At 47.6% G+C, this 22,228-nt stretch overlaps 1 protein-coding gene across 5 annotated transcripts in view; it reads left to right on the top strand.

The window, feature by feature from the left end:
- The window catches only part of PIK3C2B (phosphatidylinositol-4-phosphate 3-kinase catalytic subunit type 2 beta), a 65,724-nt gene extending 47,688 nt beyond the window's left edge, over positions 1-18,036 (top strand). For all 5 annotated transcript variants that reach the window (XM_025421155.3, XM_025421157.3, XM_025421156.3 and 2 more), the window contains 14 exons: positions 238-345; positions 981-1,073; positions 1,871-2,000; positions 3,363-3,499; positions 7,493-7,662; positions 8,142-8,298; positions 8,630-8,739; positions 9,647-9,848; positions 10,286-10,410; positions 11,363-11,480; positions 13,567-13,648; positions 14,059-14,165; positions 15,389-15,517; positions 15,977-18,036. In XM_025421155.3, the coding sequence (XP_025276940.3) occupies positions 238-345; positions 981-1,073; positions 1,871-2,000; positions 3,363-3,499; positions 7,493-7,662; positions 8,142-8,298; positions 8,630-8,739; positions 9,647-9,848; positions 10,286-10,410; positions 11,363-11,480; positions 13,567-13,648; positions 14,059-14,165; positions 15,389-15,517; positions 15,977-16,165 (1,857 nt within the window). In that variant the 3' untranslated portion in view covers positions 16,166-18,036. The remainder of the gene's footprint in view (positions 1-237; positions 346-980; positions 1,074-1,870; positions 2,001-3,362; positions 3,500-7,492; positions 7,663-8,141; positions 8,299-8,629; positions 8,740-9,646; positions 9,849-10,285; positions 10,411-11,362; positions 11,481-13,566; positions 13,649-14,058; positions 14,166-15,388; positions 15,518-15,976) is intronic.
- Positions 18,037-22,228: the final 4,192 nt, after the last annotated feature.

Below are 22,228 nucleotides of genomic sequence, written 5' to 3'. Positions count from 1 at the left end.
GTCATCTGCCTCGCCTCTGTAAGCTGTTTGGGCTTGCTGCCTGTGCACTGTCCCAGGCGCCATACCCCAGGCTGCGTGGTTTTCCTTCTTCACGGTCTCCTGGGAGTTGTCCACACTTCTCAGATGGTGGTTTTCACACCAGCTACTACTGGGTGCCCAGCCCCGGGAGAGGCTTGGTTCTGAGTAGAGCTTATGGGCAACCCACTCACCCCTACTGTCCTTCCCTCTCCCTCTCAGGGGATCCTCCGCACGGGCCTGGAGGAGGTGAGGCAGTTCTTTGCCCTGAATGGCTCCTGCCGCTTGCCACTCAGCCCTAGTCTGCTGGTTAAGGGCATTGTGCCCAGGGTGAGTGACGGGGGGTTGGGGCTCTCGGGGCAGGGAGGGCTCAATGGAGGTGAGGCACCCACACCCTGGTTATTGAGAGGTATGAAGAAGAAAGGTATCTTTGGGGCCTCTTTCCAGCTCTAGTGTGTATGGACTTTGACCTGACAGCTGCGCGGGAGGGAGGAGTTGGGTTGGGAGTTGGGTGTCTCCCTGATGCCACTGGGTGTAAGTCCAGGCTGGTGATCATGACCGCAGCTGGCATCTGTTCTTGCCGAGCACCATCTCTGTGCCTGTGCCTGTACTCTTCTGAGTGCTTTACACTGGGCATGGTGTCTCATGCTCACATTTCTTACAAAGTTGGTCCTGTCGTGAGACCCATTTTGCAGAGGGGTACACTGAGGTATAGACAGGAGTCCTGTCCTAGGAGGTCGTATGCCGAATACACTGAAGGGATGAGAGAGCAGGTGCCGAAGCTGAGGCTGTAACAAACTGCCCAGGGCCAGTGGGGGTGGTGGTGTGTGTGGAAGGAGTGCGGGCTCCTGAGGAATCTGGCAGAAACTACAAGCTGGTGGGCCGGTGGCAGCTTGACCCATGGTGCGTAGTCCTGAGGGCGTTGTCTTTCCTGACCCTCGTCACTACCGTCTCTCCTGTGGCAGGACTGTTCCTACTTCAACTCCAATGCTGTCCCCCTCAAGCTGTCTTTCCAGAATGTGGATCCTCTGGGTGAGAACATCCGCATCATCTTCAAGGTGAGGACACCTCGAAAGCCTGGTGGGATGATAGTGATAGAGGAGAGTAGAGAAGGGAGTCAAAGGGTGGCAGGAGTGGCCTCAGGCACTTCTTTTCCTGTCATTCCGAGCTACCATCTTCACATGTGAGAGCCTGCCAAATCAAAAAGGAATTCTGCATGGCCCCACAGGCTAGGAATAGGATGTTGGCAGGTGTAGCAAAGCTACTGGCAGCTCAGTTTACAGAGGTGTGCTAGGAGGCAGAGCCATCCCGAGAATGAATGGATACAGGGGTGATCTGCTTGTCCCTGAGGGTAGTCAAGTGGAGGCTGGATGGCTGCCTGGCAGCAGTGTTGAAGAGGAAATTAAGAGAACAGGTGCAGTTTGGACTAGATGAACCCTCAGGTCCTTCCTGATACATTCATACATTCATGATTCTGAGAAGTAAACCATAGTCTGAGAACATGTCATCTGGGGGGAGAGGAGATGCGTGTATGTGACTGTGTAATTTATATGTTGGCTGTGTGTGAGCTCCAAATCCCAGCGATAAATGCTCAGATTTTAAAAGGTCTTAATCAGGAATCTAAATTTGGTTCAAATGGGGCCGCGGGGTTGAAGCAAGAGCCAGAACACTGCATGGGCGAATGTAATTACTGGCACATCTCTGGTCGTTTGACCTGGTGTGAGTGAAGATGGGAGATGGGAGGTGGGAAAACTGGGCGGTCCTCTGTCGCTGTTTGGACCAGCGTGGCTCTCTTGGAGGATCTGGGAGCCTGGGGAGGCAGTGGAGATGAGCTCTGCTCACTTTCTTTCTCCAGTGCGGGGATGACCTTCGCCAGGACATGCTAACCTTGCAGATGATTCGCATCATGAACAAGATCTGGGTTCAAGAGGGGCTGGACATGCGCATGGTCATTTTCCGCTGCTTCTCCACTGGCCGGGGGAGAGGTCAGTTGGGAATAGGGGGAGGGGGCTGTGCCCAGGCAGCTGGCATGAAGGGCACCCCTTTGCTTTACTGCTCTTTTGCCCATTCCCCAACATGGGTTGTGTGCTTCTCCAGAAAAGTGAAACGGACAAGATAATTTCAATAGAAGCTATGGAAGGGCATTAAGAAAAGGAAGGCAGAGCAGAGACAAAGAAACCGGAATAAAACGATGTGATGTAACAACCAGACATGTCGTGTAGACTTTGGGTCCTAACTCAAACTAATCAAGTGTGAAAAGGTACTTTTCAGGCAATAGGGAGAAATGTAAATAAAGACTGGGTTGAAGGCCGATTGTTAATTTTTTGGGTGTGCTAATGGCATGGTGCTTATGCCCTTGTTAGTGGTACTCGAAACATTTATGAGTGAAAAGACATGTCTGGGATTTGTAAAGGGGAACTCGGCTGGCTTAGTCCATAGAGTCATGTGACTCTTGATCTCAGGATTGTGACTTCAAGCCCCACATTGGGCTCAGAGTTTATTTTATTTTTTTAAGATTTTATTTGAGAGAGAGAGAGAGCACGCGTGTGAGAGCGAGCGCACACAGAGGGAGGGACAGAGAGAGAGAGGGAGAAGCAGACTCACCACTGAGCAGGGAGCCTAAGGCAAGGCTTGATCCCAGGACCCTGGGATCATGACCTGAGCTGAAGGCAGATGCTTAACCAGCTGAGCCACTCAGGTGCTCCTGGAGTTTACTTAAAATAAATAAATAAATAATAAATAAATAAATAAATAAATAAATAAATAAATAAATAAATAAATGAAAAGAAAAGAAAAGAAAAGAAAAGAAAAGAAAAGAAAAGAGAAAAGGTACTCCAGTAAGGAGGGAAGAAGCACGGTTGGCTGAGTGAAACAGGTAAAACAAGATTAGCAAAATGTTGATAATTTTTGAAACTAGGTGATCATTATGTGTGAATTCATGATCTCATTCTCTTTGTTCATATATGTGTGTGTATATGTATAAAATTCATACATATATATGAATAATTATTGATGAACATATGAACATTGTTCGTATATGAACATTGTTCGGATATGGCATATACGTATACATATATGTATCTGAAAATTCCAATTGTAAAAGTTAGAAACAAAAAAAGAATAGCAACTATGAGTTTGGGAGAGCAAAGAGCCCTGATATCCCAGTGTGGAATATGAAGCGTGGGAACAGTATTCCCTCTACTGTCCTTTTCTCCTTATTATCAGACTTTATCCAAATATTCTAGAGCCTAATTTCTAGGGAAGCTTGCAGCAAAGCTCCTGTAGTTCTGTCCCCATAGTCCCCATTGCTATCCCCGGGAGTGCTACACCCATGCCTCCTCTCACAGGGATGGTGGAGATGATTCCCAATGCCGAGACGCTGCGCAAGATCCAGGTGGAGCATGGGGTGACTGGTTCCTTCAAGGACAGGCCCCTGGCGGACTGGCTGCAGAAACACAACCCCGGGGAAGACGAGTATGAGAAGGTAAGATTGGGGGTGGGGGTGAGGCTGGGGGTGGGGTGGGTGCCTGACTCTGGCACATTGCTCTGTTATACAAGGTCTGCATGTGCACTGTGGAGACAGCTCAGCTGTGTCAAGAGGAAAAAGACACAGCTGATGGGTGCCTCCACATCTGGAGGGCTTGGGTCAAATGACTGTCATAAGCGGAGAGAAAATCCCCTGGCATCCAGCTGGAAAACCTTTGTTGAGTCCTCCTGGCAGATCGAGTTTTGGGAGGAGGAGGGGGCCAACTTTCAAGAAACTGCCTGGATCTCTCCTATTTGTGCATCCTGTTCCGTTCCTCCTGTGCCCTTCTGTGCACTTTATAGAGCAAGAGTTAGTTGGAATAGACTTTAGAGATTATTTTAATCCAAATCCTCTTTTCACGAATGTGAATTAATATTCACTCAGTTGTTCCTAGATGCGGAGCTGGTTTGAGGCCAGGCTAGAAGCAGGAGCCAGGATTAAGGTTAGATAGGAGACAGAAGTAATAGGAAAGGAGGCTGGCCTGTTCCTTAGGTGGAGCATTCCTAGTTGGTAGGGCTTTGGTGGCCTGCCGTGGTCCAAGGCTTGTCATGGCGCTAATCTGGGTTAACTGAGTTTAGGGGAGGGAACAAGTCATAATAACCACCTCATAAGAGATTTACTATAAGCCAGAATGCTAAATTATATAACTTAACTTCCAAGGGGACCCTGATACTAATATATATGGATCAATGCATTTTATTTATTATGCATTTTATTCCTAAGGGAAAACCCATATGGACAGCCAAATTATAATCAGAAGGTTCAGTGAACATTGAACTAGACGATTGTAGACGGCCTTAAATGTTTGCATATCCCAGGATTTTTTAAATTTTATTTTTATTTCTTTATTTAAAATTTTTTTAAATTTAATTTGCCAACATATAGTATAATATCCAGTGCTCATCCCATCAAGTGTCCTCAGGATTTAATTCCTGGCCTGCTGGACTCTCTGTATTCTTGTGCCAGCTCATCATCTCTTATTACTTTAGGTACCACCCACCTGCTGACGTCTTCCAAAGCCATTCCCTCCTCTCTCCCTGGAGCTGTATGCCCTAAGCCACCTGCTTGCTGGATATCTCCCCTTGTACTTTACCCATAACCTCAAACTCCGTATAGGCAAACCCAAGCTTTCCCTGTCTCCTTTTCTCAAGAAAAACCTGCTTTTTGTATGTTTCCTATCAGTAAATGGTATGAGTCTCTGAAGTCACCCAAGACAGAGCCATGGGTCTTGATGCTTCCTTCTGGCTCACCTCGGCTATACCAAGCACTGTTAATTCTTCCCCCAGCATCTTTCCACATCTGTCCTCTTCTTTCCATTTCTCTCAGCTATGTGCTATCTGTCCCTGAACCACTGGAATGCTCTCCTGTCATCATCTTCTGCTTGATGTCAGAGGTTGTTTTTTCAATAAAGTATTTTTTTTAATTTTTTTATTTATTTATGATAGTCACAGAGAGAGAGAGAGAGAGAGGCAGAGACACAGGCAGAGGGAGAAGCAGGCTCCATGCACCGGGAGCCCGATGTGGGATTCGATCCTGGGTCTCCAGGATCGCGCCCTGGGCCAAAGGCAGGCGCCAAACTGCTGCGCCACCCAGGGATCCCTCAATAAAGTATTAACTGCTCATGTCACACCTTTGCTCTAAGTTCTTCAAAGGCTCCGTATGTCCTAAAAGATAGATCCAATCTATACATTGTTAGATACAATCTATGGCATTGCACACAGATCCTGTTGTAATCCAGGCCTGCTTACCCCTGCAGTCCCATCTATCGCACCTCCCCTCTTAGGATAATTTATGCCCCAACCTAGGAGTCTCCTATTTCCCCAGTAGGAGAAAATAGATGATTTAGATAAATCAAATTTAGATGATTCTGTTCCTTCTGCCTGGAAAGTCAAGTGTTCCCTTCCCCATTCCTCAAAACCCACCCTCTGTGCATTGCCAGTCACAAGGCCCTCTACCCTTGGAGAAGAATAGTGTGAATTCTTTCCTCCCACTCCTCTACCCCATATACTACTTCCCACTAACATGTATTCTTCAGGTATTAAGTGGCGACCATGCAGAGGTGCTGTGCTTGGTGCTGGACTTATAATGTCTTCTGGCCAATGTAATAAGAAGTCATAACAAATGTGATAGAAGAATGCACGGAGAAACTCACTCTGTGTCTTTTGTGTTTAATATCAGTCCTCCAAAGGCAGCCTGTCAGCTCTTCTAGGCTTTCTACTAGAATTGTGCTGGTAGTTTCTTCCGATGACTTCCAGTAGGAAAGAACTAGAGCTATTTGTCTCCTGGCCACTTCCTGAACAAAGAGAGTTGCCCACATCCTTCAAATGAAAATCCCTTAAATCAGGAGAGCTCTCTTGGTCTGGTGAGACTTCCTGCAGCCAAACATGCCACATAACTCAGGTGATGAGACCTGAGTCATTTACCCATGGCCACATAGCTATTCTGTGAGTCAAGACAGGATGCATTCCAGGTAGGGGCGCCTGGCTGGCTCATTGGTAGAGCATGCAACTCTTGATCCTCGCTCAGGGTTGTGAATTTAAGCCCCACAGTGGGTATAGAGATTACTTAAAAATAAAATCTTAAAAAGGAAAAGAAAAAGGATGCATTCCAGGGAGAAAGAATATCTGTGGCAGGAAGACAAGTTGATGGAGATGAAGGTCAAGACTGGGAGGTGATGGGTTGTACTCCTTACTGTGTGGTTTCTTTTCATTCATCTATTTCTCTGCCTTGGAAATAGTCTTTTTCTTCCAGAAGGTGCATTCTGTGATTTCTTTATAGACTTTCTGTTCTTAGATTCCTGTGGATTCGCCATCTGGTTTAAATAGACAAGTCGCTGGGGAGGGGGGCAGTTCTGTGTGGCTAGTTTTGAAACCGGCCTTGTGGAAAGCCAAGAAGCTGCTGGGAGATAAGACCCTTAGACCCAGGAGAAAGAAAAGAATGAGGGCTGGGTGAATGGGGGTGGCGGTCGGGCTGTTGGGGCTCAATAAGAGAGGAGTCTGCAGGAGCTGGGAAGGCCTGGAACTCCAGGCCCTGAAGGATGGAGGGAAATTTGCACAGAGAGCAGGGAGGACGCACATTCTATATCTGGAAGCTTTCTCTAATTCTCAAGCCTGTACATTCCTTATTGGCTATGCCAGTTTTTGCACTCTGCTGAGGAGTCTTTTCTTGAATCCTTAGAAATTCCATAAACCTCACAAAGATGATTCAGAGGGTGAAATATATCCATTTGCTAATTTCATTATTTGTCCTTCTTGGAGAGACAGATAAGGGGACAAATTACCATATGGAAAAGGTGGATCTAACCCCTTAGCCATCCACCCTGCAGTCCTACCCCATTATAAACTAAAAAATCTCTCACACAGTTTACCAACTAGAGATGTCTGATTTTTCAAGTGTAAAACGCCCCTAGGAGTGTTAAACTGTCTCAGCTCTTCTTTGGAGTGAAGTGACTTTAATTAGATTAGCACTTAGCTGCTACCAAGAACCCTGGGAATGAGAGGTGTATATGGGGCAGAGAGAAGTCTAGAAGAATTCTGAGCAGGGTCAGCTGCCTCGGTGCTGTGCGTGAGTTGAGATGGTCACAAGCATTTGGGAACACTGAAAGCACCAGTCTTCTTGTCTGTTAGGGTCTCTTCAGTCTGGGCTGGGCAAATCTGGGCTCCCAGATAGGTTCACTGTCTTTCCCACCGATTTCTCTGGGAGAAAGAAAGGTGCAGAGGAAGCTGAATTGCAGATAAAGTGGTGGAGATACACATGAAGCCTTCCATCTCCGTAGAGCCCATAAGACAGGAGAGAGGTTTCTGTGTGCGTGGGTGATGAAGGCTGAACTGGCAGGCATGAGGTGCTGTTGGGGCTCAGGAGGGAGAGAGCGGGGCTGGCCGAATTCAGTCTGGCCGTGGCCCTTGGGGTCCCTTTCTGTCCTCTCCTCCCATCTGCCTGCCTTCCCCCCAGGCTGTGGAGAACTTCATCTATTCCTGTGCTGGCTGCTGCGTGGCCACATATGTCTTGGGCATCTGTGACCGGCACAATGATAATATCATGCTGAAGACCACCGGCCACATGTTCCACATAGATTTTGGCCGCTTCCTGGGCCATGCTCAGATGTTCGGCAACATCAAGCGGTAAGTGATCTCCTGAAGCCCAGCCATGTGTGGAGGGCAAGGAGGTCAAAAGAAATGGTTCCAAGCTGACCACAAGCCCATCATGGAAGGGGCGGCACTGGAGCCCCCGGGCTGAGCAGCTTTTGAAAAAAGCCTGAGAGAGAAGTGAAGAAGTCCTTGCAGGGCCTTGCAGGAGGTGGGGACCAGCTCTTCTCTCTCCCTGCTGAGGACTGAGCAAAGGGAAATGAGCCCAAACTGCAGCAAAAGGGAATACAGTTAGATACCCAGGAAAAATATTGGTAGCTCACGGACAAGGAACCAATGAAGGACATCTCTGGGGATTTTTTAAGACTAAGGTAGGAAAAGAAAAAGTTAGAGAGAGCCCCATCTATCCCGGTTCCCACAGGTAGTGAGGGGAACCATTCCCTGATGCACCCCACAAGGTAGGGGGGCTTCTTCCTCCATGTTGACATTCTACCTGTATGTTCCCTTTGGCCCAGGGACCGCGCCCCCTTTGTCTTCACATCGGATATGGCATATGTCATCAACGGGGGTGACAAGCCTTCCAGCCGCTTCCATGATTTTGTTGACCTTTGCTGCCAAGCCTACAACCTCATCCGCAAGCACACCCACCTCTTCCTCAACCTCCTGGGCCTGGTGAGGAGCTCCATCTCTTTCTGAACAACTCCTTCTTATCATCTGGTGCCATCTTTAAGACTTTCCTGTCTTGATTCAAAGGATTTCTGGAGATCTACTTCTCTGAGGTCTAGATAAGGCAGGGCCCAGACAGCCGGGAACAGTGGTGTCTGCGCAGTGTCCGACTTCCCACCCCAGCCCCTCAATTCCTGTGGCCTTCCAGCCACTGCCCACAGCATCCGTCCACCACCGTCTAGGAGGGCTAGGGAGCCTAGCTATAGAAAATCTTGCCTATGGGAGGAAGGAGCAAACATTTCTGGTTGCCCATTCTCCATTTTTGTTTTCCTTCTAGATGCTGTCCTGTGGGATCCCTGAGCTCTCAGACCTAGAGGACCTCAAATATGTATATGATGCTCTGAGACCTCAGGACACAGAAGCCAATGCTACTACCTACTTCACCAGGTAACACCCTGTGCACGGAACAGTTCTGCCCCCTGCCCCCCCTGCCATTCATCTCCAGGCTGCCTGATGGGGAGGAGGAAGGCTAGGAAAACAGGTGTAGCTCAGATGGCAGAGCCTAGAGTTGACAACATGTGTCTGCTGTCCTACCTCAGCCTCCGACTTAGGTAAATCGCTTGACTTCTCTGACTCCGTTGCCTGTCTGCGCTTTGGTGCTTACTCTTGTGTATAGAGCTACTGCAATCCCTTAACTCACATTCTTGCCAGGTCTTGGTCAAAGACTTTGCTTATGGGACGTCAATGGATTTTTCTTAGTTCTTAGCTCTCTGGATCAGAACCTTTGCCCTTATCAAAACATGGAATTCCATGATTCCATTTTCCCATACTTGACAGTGTTTCTAGGTACTCTGCATGGAAGCAAGGAAGTGTCTCTGTACTCATGTCTATAGTCCTGTCCCTGTAGGCGATGCCTCCGTTTTGTCAGGCACTTTTCGGAATTTGGCAAACTACATTTTCTCTGTATGTCTCACATAGAACCTCTCCTTTTGGTCTGAAATCTCTAGATTGAACAGTGCATGGTGAGGTTCCAGCGTACTGGAGGTCTACTGTATGTAGACGTTTTCATACTGACCCTGTGGTGGAATCCCTAATTCCTTCCTACCTTGGTTTAACCATCTTTGGCTCAGGAGGGCAGCGAGGGGAGATAAGACCCCAGGATTCACATAAATAAATTGCATATAGATGATTGTGTGCCAGTCAAATACTCTGTGAGGATAATTCACAAGGAAAATGATTCTGAGTTGAGTTAGTTCCAGGTGTCAGAGCATATTTGTTGAGATTGCTCTGTCCCAGCAGTGGGGACTTGGGTCCATGGTAACATCCTTTTCTTCCCATCCTCCTACACCAACAGGTTGATTGAGTCCAGCCTGGGCAGTGTAGCCACAAAGCTCAATTTTTTCATCCATAACCTGGCTCAGATGAAGTTTACAGGCTCAGACGATCGGCTGACCCTTTCCTTTGCCCCCCGAACACACACGCTCAAGAGCTCTGGCCGCATCACTGATGTTTTTCTCTGCCGCCATGAGAAGATTTTCCACCCCAACAAGGGCTACGTAAGTGTTTTCTCCAATATGGCCCCATCTTGTTCCCCACCAGCCCATCATGTTGGGGTTCTGTCTCTTCACAGCCACATAGTGGACAATGCAGTTGTGAGCATCCCATGCTGGATGCAGTGCAGTCACAGATCAAGCTTCTCCCCTGCCCCAGTGGGGTGCTAGAATCAGGGAGCTGAATTGGATGTGTGTTCCTTCTGGGTCAAGGGTCCTATGAAACATGTGCAGAAAATGTTTGTTTTCAGATTCCTGCAAATGTACTATCATCTTTTTCTTTGGAGACACTTTTGCCTTTTTCCTTTTGGAAAGTGGGCTTCCCCAACATACGCGCGTGCACACACACGCACACACCCCTTCCCTTTTCTATTTCCTTACCTACTCCCTTCATTGAGTGTACAGCGTTTGGCAGGTATTTTCTAAGACTTGGACCTTTGCAGGTATATGTGGTAAAGGTGATGAGAGAGAACTCTCATGAGGCCACTTACATCCAACGGACATTTGAGGAGTTCCAGGAATTACACAATAAGCTGCGGCTGCTCTTCCCTTCTTCCCTCCTACCCAGGTACCTGCCCCCTTTCCTCTCTGCACAGGGGGATCCTGGGGAAGGAGATGGGAGAGAGGGTGGGCAGGACTGCTGCTTGGTATTCTTGGCCTAGTAATGAGTGGGGTAACAGGTGTGCCCTCTGCTGGCCGGGTTTCCGGACTCTGTTCAGTCTTGAAAATGAGCTTGGGTCCACATGCCAGGAGAGAAAACTAGAGCTAAAAAGGCAGAGGACTGAGTGGATCTGAAGATGTTTCTAACTTTCTTAGCTTTTAAAGAGTAAAAGGTAAATAGATAAAACGTGGTGTATACATATGATGGAATATTAAGTCTTAAAAGGAAGGAGATTCTGGCACATGCTACAACATGGATGGACCTTGAGGACATGATGCTCAGGGAAATAGACCAGTCACAAAAAGACAAATACTGTGTAGTATTCCATTTATGTGAGTCCCTAGAGTAGTCAAAATGCCTTGAGACCAAAAGTAGAAGGGTGGTCACCAGGGCTCGGAGGGAAGGAGGGAGGAATAGGGAGCTGTTTAACGGGTCCAGAGGGTTAGTTGTGCAAGATGGTTGGTGATGGTTGCACAACAATGTGTATCTAAGGCCACTGGACTGTAATGGTTCAGATGGTAAATTTTATATTCTGTGTATGTCACCACAATTCTTAAAAAATGAGTTTTGAGTTTTCAAATGAATTTTTACCTTGTTGAGGAAAACCGTGAGCTCCTCCGGGGAGCCCTAGGACTCTGTCCAATAGCTTGGTTTTCTTGCCTGGGTTCCCTGGAACTGCCACGTGAGATGGGCCAGAGTGTGTCCACCGAGGGAGCCATGATAGGAATGGGGCCAGCTGCTGGGAAGTGTGGGGCAGGTCGCTGAACATGCAAATGAAATGTGACAAAAGCCTGTCGCTGCTTCCTCCTCTGCCCCTGCTGGCCCCTCCTGCGTTCCCACTGCCCACCTGCCTCGACAGCTTCCCCAGTCGCTTCGTGATCGGCCGCTCGCGGGGAGAGGCGGTGGCTGAGCGGCGGAGGGAGGAGTTAAACCGCTACATCTGGCACCTGACCCACGAAGCCCCCGAGGTGGCCGAGGTGGGTGGGCTCTCCTCTGCTCCCAGCAGTTGGGGGCGCTGGGGTGGGGGTGGGGGTGGGGGTGGGGGGAAGCAGGGAGGGGGCAAGCCTGCTGGCCATCAAGGATGGACTTGACTCTTGGGGTCTGTCTGACTGCAGGGGAAGGAGGAGGGGGCGTGAGAGAGGCAAGGAAGGGGGAGGAAGGGGAGACAGGCGGGAGGAGGGGGAGGAAGGGAGGGAGGGTTGTGCCCAAACAGGCAATGTGCAGCCTCAAGCACAGAGACACATTATGAGACATTGACGTATCAGAAGCTTCCAGAGTGTGGGAGTGATCAGAACCTTAGGAAGGAAGGGGTTCTTGAGGAAAAGGAGTTTTTTTGAGCTGGTTGTGTATTTACCTAGATTTTTTTTTTAAACAGATGCTATTACAATTTGGTGTTATAATGAGCATAAAAACAAATGGAGCCACCAGGAGCCCCATCCCCCTGACAAATCATCTAACCCCATTTCCATGTTTCCTTCTTATTTGTCTATATGCAAATGTGACTCTTAACCATTTATGATCATAGCTTCAAGATCACTCTGTAATGTATTTCTCACTTAGTATAACTTTAAATATCTGTACCAAGTTAATATTTTGACTTGCAATACCAAAATCTCCTTAACCATTTGCTTCTTAAGAAATATTTACATTATGTCCATTTTTCCCCCACTATTAATGCTAGAGTAGGTATTTTCATACATTTTAGTTTTTGTTTTCCCTAATATAGTTAAAAACTTTCTCAAAAGTAGAATTCATGGTCTCTGTCCAGGGCTGGCTTAACTATTTCTCTGCTTGAAAGGTATGTGTGTCCATGGGGAGGGTGTGGCAGAGAACAGACTGCTTTTGACCTGATGTGACCGAGTATTTTTGGTTTTCTTTCCTTTTTAAAAACTTATTATGAGAACTTTCAAACATACAGAAAAACGGAGAAATAATAATGTGTGCCTATATGTCCACCACCTAAACAGTTAATATTTTGCCATATTTATTTCATCTATTTTGTAAAAAGATTTTATTTATTTATTTGAGAGACAGAGAGAGAGCACATGAGATAGGGGGAGGGGCAGAGGGAAGGAGACAAGCAGCCTCTCCACTGAGCAGGGAGCCCGAGGTAGGGCTCCATCCCAGGACCTTGGGATCATGACCTGAGCTGAAGGCAGATGCTTAACTTACTGAGCCCCCCAGGTCCCCCTGCTTCATCTATTTCTGTATGAAGTAATTTTAAAGTCATTCACAGACATCATGACATTCTATTCCTAAATACTCAGTATGCATCTCTGAAAAATAAAGACATATTCTTATATAACTACAGTATCATTATATCATCCAATACACAGTCCATATTCAAAGTTTCTCTGTCATCCCCAAAATTCTTCTTACAGTTGGTTGGTTTGAGCCATGATCCAAACAAGAAGTACATATTACATTTGGTTGTTCCATTTTTATAGCAAGAAAGAGAGATGAGTAGGGGGAGGATCGGAAGGAGGAGCAGACTCCCTGCTGAGCAGGGAGCCTGACACAGGTCCTGGGATCATGACCCAAGCCAAAGGCAGACGCTTAACCAACTGAGCCACCCAGGCACCCCATAGGCCTCTTTTTTCTTTTTTAAAGATTTTATTTATTTATTCGTGAGAGACAGAGAGAGGTAAAGACACAGGCAGAGGGAGAAGAAGGCTCCACGCAGGGAGCCCGATATGGGATTCGATCCCGGGACTCCAGGATCAAGCCCTGGGCCAAAGGCAGGCACTAAACCTCTGAGCCACCCAGGGATCCCCACCATAGGCCTCTTTTAATCTGGAATAGTCCCTTTCCTTTTTTTTTTTATGGGGCTGTTGTCTTTTTTTTTTTTTTTTTAAGGTTTTGTTTATTTATTCATGAGAGAGACAGAGACCGAGAGACCGAGAGGCAGAGACACAGGCAGAGGGAGAAGCAGGCTCCTGACGTGGGACTCGATCCCGGGTCTCTAGAATCACGACCTGGGCTGAAGGGGGAATCGCTGAGCCCCTGGGGCTGCCCTGGGGCTGTTGTCTTATTGAAGAATGACTGTCTCTGATTCCATTTCAGTGTGATTTAGTGTATACCTTCTTCCATCCCCTGTCCCGAGATGAGAAGGCTGCAGGCACCAGCCCAGCTCCCAAGTCCTCAGGTATACTGTCTTCTCTGTCATGTCCCTGCCAACCTCTCTGAACCATTCCTAGGGGTAGTTCCTCTTGACCCCGCCCCTTCCTAGTTCTCTTCCCTTGATGTGTCTCTGTTCCTTTGCTTACTAGCTCAAGGTTCTGGCTTCCCACTCAGGCTGTGGGTCCTGTAACTCCTCACACAGGTTTCCCAGGGACCGGATATTCAGTTGGTGATCACACACACAAATTGAATAGACCATCTTAACCTGATTCTAAATCATGTTCACGAACCTTACTTGGTAGTTCCCCCATGGGGGTATCAGGAACCCAACATGAAGATACTGGGATGGGGAAAAGAAAACAGAAACATCTGCATGGCACCAAATGGGGACAGAACTGGGTTCATGACCTTTCTTGAGTTTCTTTGTCCCTCTAGATGGCTCCTGGGCCCGGCCCGTTGGGAAAGTGGGAGGGGAAGTGAAGCTATCCATCTCGTACAAAAACAATAAGCTCTTCATTATGGTGATGCATATTCGGGGCTTGGTAAGTACACACATGGTCTTCATTTGGTTCTTTATCTCTTGTACTTTTTCTTACTTTGGCAAGTAGCCTAATTACTTTGAGTTTTTTTTTTTTTTTTTTAAGGATTTTATTTAGAGAGATTGAGAGCATGGGTGATGAAGGGCATGGGAAAGGGGCAGAGGGAAGTTTCCCTGATTTGGGGCTCCATCCCAGGACCCCAGGATCATGACCTGAGCCGAAGGCAGATGCTTAACCCATTGAGCCAACCAGCCGCTCCTACCCTGAGCCTTATTAAAATGAAGATAATGTTAGTATCTACTTGGTAGGGTTGGGAGGGTACATACAGAGCATATAACAGATAGTGGTAAGTGTTCTGGCAAGAAATAAAGCAAAGAAGGAATACTGGGGTGGAGCGAAGTAGTGGCAGTTTTATAAAGAGTGGTCAGGGAAGCCCTCATTGATGAGGAGGTATTTAAGAAAAGATGGAAGGAGGTGAGGATTGTTCCAAGCAGAGGGAGCAGTTAAACCCAAAAGCCCTGGGTCAGGAGCCTGCCTGGGGTGTGCTGGGAAGTGCAGGGGGCCTGTGGTGGCTGAAGGCTACAGAGCAAAGGGGAGAATAGTGGATGGACAATAGGGTTGGAGAGGGCACAGCACACAGAAGCCCAGGTCCCACAGTCAAGACTGTGCTTTTACCCTGAGTGAGATGGGAACTATTAGAGGCTTTTTGAGCAGAGGCAGGACAAGATCAAATTTATGATTTAAAAGGATCAGGTTGAAAAAAAAATAAAAATAAAAAATAAAAGGATCAGGTTGGATGAAGCGCTAATTGGCTGGCCTTCCTCAAGCACCTTCATCTCTCTGACTCATCTTCCATCTCTTGGGGGTTGCTTGGATCAAGTGACAAAATAGACAAAGGCATTGGGTAAGGCAGGAAGATCTCTAGGGACATGATGGCTCCGTCAAAACAGACCAAGCTATGGCATGCCCCGAGCATTTGTATGAAAAGAATAGACTGTATAATAGGCAATCAGATTGATGTTTTAGGAGGACATCTAATACTGTCATGGGAGATATTTCTCTCAGAGTGGAGTGAACTGGGAAGCATGTTACTGTGCCTCACAAGAAGCCAGTTGTGGGGGGTCAGAGTCGGGATCAGGGTATGTTCGCAGAAGTGGGGATAAAGACGCAGACATAGGAATCTTCTTTTAAAAAAAATTTTTTTTCAATTGTCATTTCCTTTGTAGCAAGTGCTCCAGGATGGGAATGACCCGGACCCCTACGTGAAGATTTACCTCCTCCCTGATCCTCAGAAAACGACTAAGAAGAAAACCAAGGTGGCCCGGAAAACCTGCAACCCTACCTACAATGAGATGGTGTGTGGGGCATGTGCTAGGGTAGGGCTGGGGCTGGGGGACCGTGCCTATTGTATTGGAATGCGGCCACACCTATCCCTTCAGTTGTGCTGCTCTCCCTGTTGCAGCCCGCAGGATTGCATACCTGTGACACAGACCATGCTCTTTGGCCTAAAAAGCCTAAGATGTTTCCTATCTGGCCCCTTCCGTAAACAAGTTTGCTGTGACCCTGGGGGTCAGGATCCCACAGCTGGAACGTGGCCTCAGCCCTGTCCTGTTCCATCAGGAAGAGCAGACTGCTGGTCCTTTGGCAGCCCAGTCAAAAGCCCTCACCTGCCTGACCTCTCAGCAAAGAGCAAAGTTCTTTAAAGCTCTTCTTGGGTTCCGAGGGCCTTCTCTATCCCCCTGGACTCTGGTTGGGGGCTCAGCCAGACCAAACCCCCACAGACCTAAGCGTCTCCCTTTTCTGTGTGCTGGCAGCTGGTGTATGACGGGATCCCCAGGGGAGACCTGCAGCAGAGGGAGCTGCAGCTGAGTGTGCTGAGCGAGCAAGGATTCTGGGAGAATGTCCTCCTCGGGGAGGTGCACATCCGTCTTCGAGAGCTGGACCTGGCCCAGGAGAAGACTGGCTGGTTTGCGCTAGGATCTCGAAGTCATGAGACCTTGTGAGCCCAGCAAAGCAAACCCCCCTCCCCGCCCTGCCTGGGGACCACCTGCTGCTGGGAAAGCCAGGGGAAGTAGACTCTTCCCCTGCTTGATGTGCCCTTTCCTTGCAAAGGGGCGGGGCCCTTGGCAGGCCTCCCCTCTGCCCAGGTGGGTCAGGCCTCCGTGATAGGAGGTAGGGAGAGTAAGATGCTCTCTGCTATCCCCTCCTCTGCCAAACAAATTTGGGTTGGTTGTGATAAGCAGCCCCTTGGAGGCTGTGAGGTGGCAGCAAAGTTTTAAGTTTACCTTGTGTCAAGGGAGCAATGCCTGGTTTAGGGGTGAGTGGGGTGGGCTGTAGGAAGTAGCATTTTGGGGGAGGGTGGGCGGATATCTTTATTTTTATTTTTAAAAAATGAAATAGTAACGTTGTCCTGACTGGACAGGAAGCCTTGTGAGAAGGGACTTAACATATGCCTCGGAAGGCAAAAGAGGAAGACTGTTTGGATTTTTGTATGATTAAGGTTCTTATTGGACTTTTTGTTAGGTTTGTGTTTGTTTGCTTATTTGTTTTTGTTTTTTGTTTTTCTATCTCTAGGACCTAACTTGGGGAGGGGCCCGGTGGGTCCTCGGTGAGAGCCCTCCCTCTCTGAGGGCAGGTCGGGGAGGGGCAGGGAGGGCTGGTGTGCTGGACAGAGGCCCACATGGGGCCTTTCTGATTTTGCCTCCAAAGGAGAGCGATGTGATACCTACATCTGTAAGGAAGGGCCTTCCGAATGGGGCTCTGCAGAGGACCTGTAATTCAGGGACCTAGGCTCTTTCAGGGAAGATTTTTCCTCTCCTCTTCCCCTGCTTTGCTAGGACTCGCCCTGAAATACTGTCTTCTACCCCTCCATTCTCACGGGCCCTCTGGGGACCATATGGTCTCTGCGAATATGCTGGGGGTGCTCCTCCATAGGTCTGTCTCCCTTCCTTTTTCTCTGGTGGGATAAAGTGCTGCCTCAGCTCTCAGATTTGCGTCCACCCAAGGGCATCCTGGCCCTGGGAAGGGGCCTCAGCTGCAGATGCCAGGGTGTCTTGTCACCCGTCACCCAGTCCTTTTTCATGTGCTGCTTTCCCCAAACTCCATTTCTGTCACATTTTTAAAATAAGAATTTCCCTCATTCTATGGGGCCATAAACCTGTTTAGTCTGGAGCCAAAGGGATGCCCTAAGTGGAGTAAAGGGGCATGGGGTGCGGGATTCCAGTGATGTTCTTTGGTTGTGAGGAGGCTGGATGGGAGGGCGTGATTGGTCCCCTGGAGCTGAGCTGGGAGGGAGACTGGGTCTCTTAGCTCTTACACTCTATTCCCAACCAGACGGACTTCGGATTCACACCGTGCTTTACTCCAGAGGGTTGTATTCCTTAGAAAAAGAGGGAGAGACTTTGAATTTGATGGTAACTTTTTGAACCACAATCGGCGGAATATACCCCATGATTGGGGCACAAAGGTAATCGAGGATCCTCTCAACTATCCCTCCCCAGCTTCCCTCTCAGCTCCAAGGTCAGAAATTCCCCCATTTACTGACTCATTCCATAACTGGAGAAAGAAGTTTCATTCACTGAAGCCACAGGGGTAGTGAGGAAATTTAACTTTTCTTTTAGTTTAAAAATGTCAAGGGTAAAGTGACCACTGAGGGGAAGGGCTGGGGGGAAGTGGGGAACAGGGGTGGAACTTCTCCAGATGAATGGACCATAGTTGTGTTACTGGCTTTTTGCCTGTAGCTCATTTTATTTTGACCTTCTGTGCCCCTGATTTAAAGAGGTCTGTGTACTGTACCCACTTCCCAGACATCCTTATATCTGCTACTTTCTCTGGAATTGTATTTTCCAATAAATGACATTTGAGAAAAACGAAACTATTCATTTTCAAGATCTGTCAATATTTAGATTAAAACACCTGCTTTAGGGACACTTGGGTGGCGCCTGCCTTCGGCCCAGGGCGTGATCCTGGAGACCCGGGATCGAGTCCCACGTCAGGCTCCCTGCCTGGAGCCTGCTTCTCTCTCTCTGCCTGTGTCTCTGCCTTTTTCTCTGTATCTCTCATAAATAAATAAAATCTAAAAAAAAAAAAAAAAAAAAACACCTGCTTTACATGATGAAAATAATAATAGCAGATGGACTTACAGATGGTGACTTGGAGATGCCCTTGTACACTGGGCATTTAACATTTGTCAGCCAAATCTAGCCAACTCGATCAGGTGAGTAGCAGTATCCCCATTTCACAGATGAAGAAACAGAAGCTCAGAGAGATTAAGTAATTTGCCTAAGGACACAGCCAGTCAGCCTGGGGTCTGGAATTTGAATCTAGGATTGACTCCAAACCTTGGGCAACCTCATGGGTAATGTTTAACACAGTCCCTTGAGTTGGTATATTATTTGTTAGTTTTCAGAGTGTTTTATATATAATGTAATTTTTCATTACAACTATTGTGGAAAGTCAATACAGTTCACTCTGTCAACAAACGTTTACCATGGTTACCAGTGCTACCCAGTGGCATGCCTCGATTCACAAAGGATAGAGGTCCTAGAGTTGTGCATTGGGCCGCGGACCACATACCAGACTGAGCCTTACAAAGATAAATGAAGACAATGCATTTAAGGAGTCTACTGCCTAGGGTTGCTCAGTTGGTGAAGCGTCTGATTCTTGGTTTCAGCTCGGGTTATGATCTCAAGATGTCTACTGCCTAGTGACATTTAACCAAGCACATTTTATAACAGAAGAGACTGAACCTCTGAGATGGCTTACAACTATGAAGTCATTAGAGTAGAGCCGTAGTCCAGATGGAAGAAGGAGGCAATATGACCCTCATTCAAGCATTTCACCCAGAAGTTTTCAAAACCCTCCAGTGGGGTGTCCTATTTCACACTGGGAAATTCTGTGGGGCTTCCAAGGGACTTTTAGTAGTAAACAGTAGGAAGTTTTAGCTATCTGCTGTGTTTCTAAGTGGTTTTGAGATGTCACTGCAGTTCTGGACAAATCCCAGTGGACCTTTTAAAAGTTAGAACTTAAATCTGGCAAGAGTCTTAGTTAAGGAAATTTCTTGGCCAAATGGGGCAGAAATCTGAACCAGCCTGGGGAGTGGGGGGTGGGGATAGGATCTGGGAGCAGAGGAAGAAAGTTTGTGCTCAGGGAAAAGAGAAACAAGCCCAAGAGGCTGGGTTTTCTGAATACAGAGAGAGGTGCCAAAAATGAAGTAACCTGACTGGCTGGTTTTTGGGGGCAAAGATTAGATTGGACTTGAAAGGTAAAAAATGAGGCAGCATTCTTAAGTTGGGTAATTTTGGTGGCTGGAACATGTCTGTTCAACAAACCACAGTGTAAGGGCCTTTTTGGGGTCAGGCAAGGCAACCCAGCAGTGTGGTCACTAAAATGACAAAGATGTAGATCCTATCCGCCTGGAAGTCACTGTCCAGCTAGGGAGGCAGATTCAGGGTCTCAGGACGGAGGTAGGAAGGGGGAAGGGCCGGGCAGGCAGAAGGGGGGCTTCCCAAGGAGATATTTGAACAGTTTTAAAGTCAATCAGAACTCCAGATTTTATTATTTTTTTATTTTTTAATTTTTATTTATTTATGATAGTCACAGAGAGAGAGAGAGAGAGGCAGAGACATAGGCAGAGGGAGAAGCAGGCTCCATGCACCGGGAGCCCGACGTGGGATTCGATCCCTGGTCTCCAGGATCGCGCCCTGGGCCAAAGGCAGGCGCTAAACCGCTGCGCCACCCAGGGATCCCCCAGATTTTATTTTTAGTGCGATGGTGCTACCATTGGAAGGTTTTGAGAAAGGGACTATAGTGGTCCAGTTTATGTTTTACTTTTTTTTTTAAGATTTTATTTATTTATTCATGAGAGAGACAGAGAGAGGCAGAGACACAGGCAGAGGGAGAAGCAGGCTCCATGCAAGGAGCCCGATGCAGGACTCGATCCCTGGTCTCCAGGATCACACCCTGGGCTGCAGGCGGCGCCAAACCGCTGCACCACCAGGGCTGCCCCCCCCAGTTTATGTTTCAAAAGGTCATGCTGGCTGCTGCTTGAACCAAGAATGGAAGCAGCAGAGAAGGCTCTTGCAGTGGTCTAGGAGGGAAATGATGGGGTGGGGAGGATGGGGAGGAGTAAATTCTGGAATTAGTGAATTTCAAGGTAGAGCTGATGGATTTGCTGATGGATGAAATGTGGAGTTGAGGGAAAGGGGAAGTGAGGGTGACCCTACATGTAGGGCCTTGGCAACTGGATGAGGAAGACTGGGGGCAGGCATTTAGGAGCATGGGCAAGATGGGCTTGGTGGAGCTGAGTTAAGAGTTTTGTTTCTGGCCCCTGGCTGGCTCAGTTGGTAAAGACTGCATGCTTGACCTCGGGGTCGTGAGTTCAAGCCCCACGTTGGCCATGGAGCCTACTTAATAAGTAAATTTTTTTTAAAAAAGGAATTTTGTTTTGATCCTGGTAAGTTTGAGATGTGTGGATATCCATGTGGAGAAGCCGGAGAATGGAATCTGAAGCTCATGGGAGTGAGCCTTCAGCCTGGAGTTTAGATATGGACATTATCAGTATTAGATTGAGATCACCTAGATTAGGCTAGAAAAAAAAGATGTAGGTGGATCACGCTCTGATACAGGCCAAGATTCAGTGGAGGAAAAGCCCCTGGAATTGTAGGGAAAACAATGCAGAGCTGTCATGGGAGCCTAAAGAAAAGTACTGTCCGTATCCCAGGGCTGCTGGAGCAAAGCACCATAGACTGGGGCTTACACAAGATTAATTTGCTCATAGGTCCAGAGGCTAGAAGGGCCAGGATCAAAGATTTGGCAGAGTTGGTGCCTTCCGAGGGTGGAGAGGGACAATCTGTTCCATGCCTCCTCTACCAGAAGGTGGTTTGCTGGAAATGGTCACGTTTCTTGACTTGTAGGTACATCACCTCAATCTGCTTTCGTGTTCACATGGCGCTCTCCCTGCACGTGAAGGTGTATCCTGCATGTGTGTGTGTGTGTCCAAATTTACCCTTTGTATAGGGACACAATCGTACCAAATTAGACCCACCCTAATGACCTCATCCTGACTTGTGAAGACTATTTCCAAATAAGGTCATGTTCACAAGTACTGGGGGATTAGGACTTCACCATCTTTTAGGGGGACACAACACAGTTCAACCCACAACAGTAGGAATATTGGACTTGGTAAAATGTTCTTGGCGATCTTGATAAAGGTTGTTTGTTGTTGTTGTTTTCTTAAGTAGGCTCCGTGCCCGCGGTGGGGGTTGAACTGGTGACCCTGAGATCAAGTCTGATGCTCCACCCACTGGGCCAGCCAGGTGCCCTGATAAGGGCTGTTTGATGGAGCGGTGTGGACAAAGGCCATACCAGAGGAGGTTGAAGAAAGAATAGGTCATAAGAAAATAGAGACTAGTAACCATAGATGACTCTTGAGAAACTTTGCTGTGGTGGTACAGAAACTTGGAGGGGCACGAATCTGGGAGAATTTTTTAACTTTAAATTTTTAAAAAAGATTTATTTATTTGAGAGAGACGGTGCATGCACATGTGTGCACACAAGGAAGGGCAAAGGGAGGGGGATAATCTCAGGCAGATTCTACTCTGAGTTTGGAACCCAACAATGGGGCTTGATCTCAAGACCCTGAGATCATGACCTGAGCCGAAACCAAGAGTTGGACACTTTACTGACTGTGCCAACCAAGTGCTCCAAGTTTGTTTGTTTTTTTAATTTTTAAGATAGGTGATACTAACTCTGCATGTGAGTACTCCAGAAGCTTGAGGGAGAAGATTATATGTTACAGGAAAAGGGCTAAGGGAGGCCAGAATTCCTTTGGTAGACATGAAGGGATAGGATCCAGGAGGCTCCTTTTCTTGTCATGGGAGTGAAGGCAGAGTAGTGGCTCCAAATGCAGGTAGGTTGGTGGATTTAATGGTGGAAAGACAAAGTTGTTTATGTACAATTGTATCTGGTTTCTCAATGAGGTATGAGGTGTGATCCTCAGCTGAGAATGCGTGTTTATCGGAATGCTGGAAATTGGAAGAACAAGCATTGTGAAACCGTCTCAGAGT

The sequence above is a fragment of the Canis lupus genome, chromosome 38, assembly GCF_003254725.2.
Source record: "Canis lupus dingo isolate Sandy chromosome 38, ASM325472v2, whole genome shotgun sequence".
NCBI lineage: Eukaryota > Metazoa > Chordata > Mammalia > Carnivora > Canidae > Canis > Canis lupus.
Note: the sequence above shows the minus strand (reverse complement) of the source record. Positions and strands in the feature narration are given on the sequence as shown.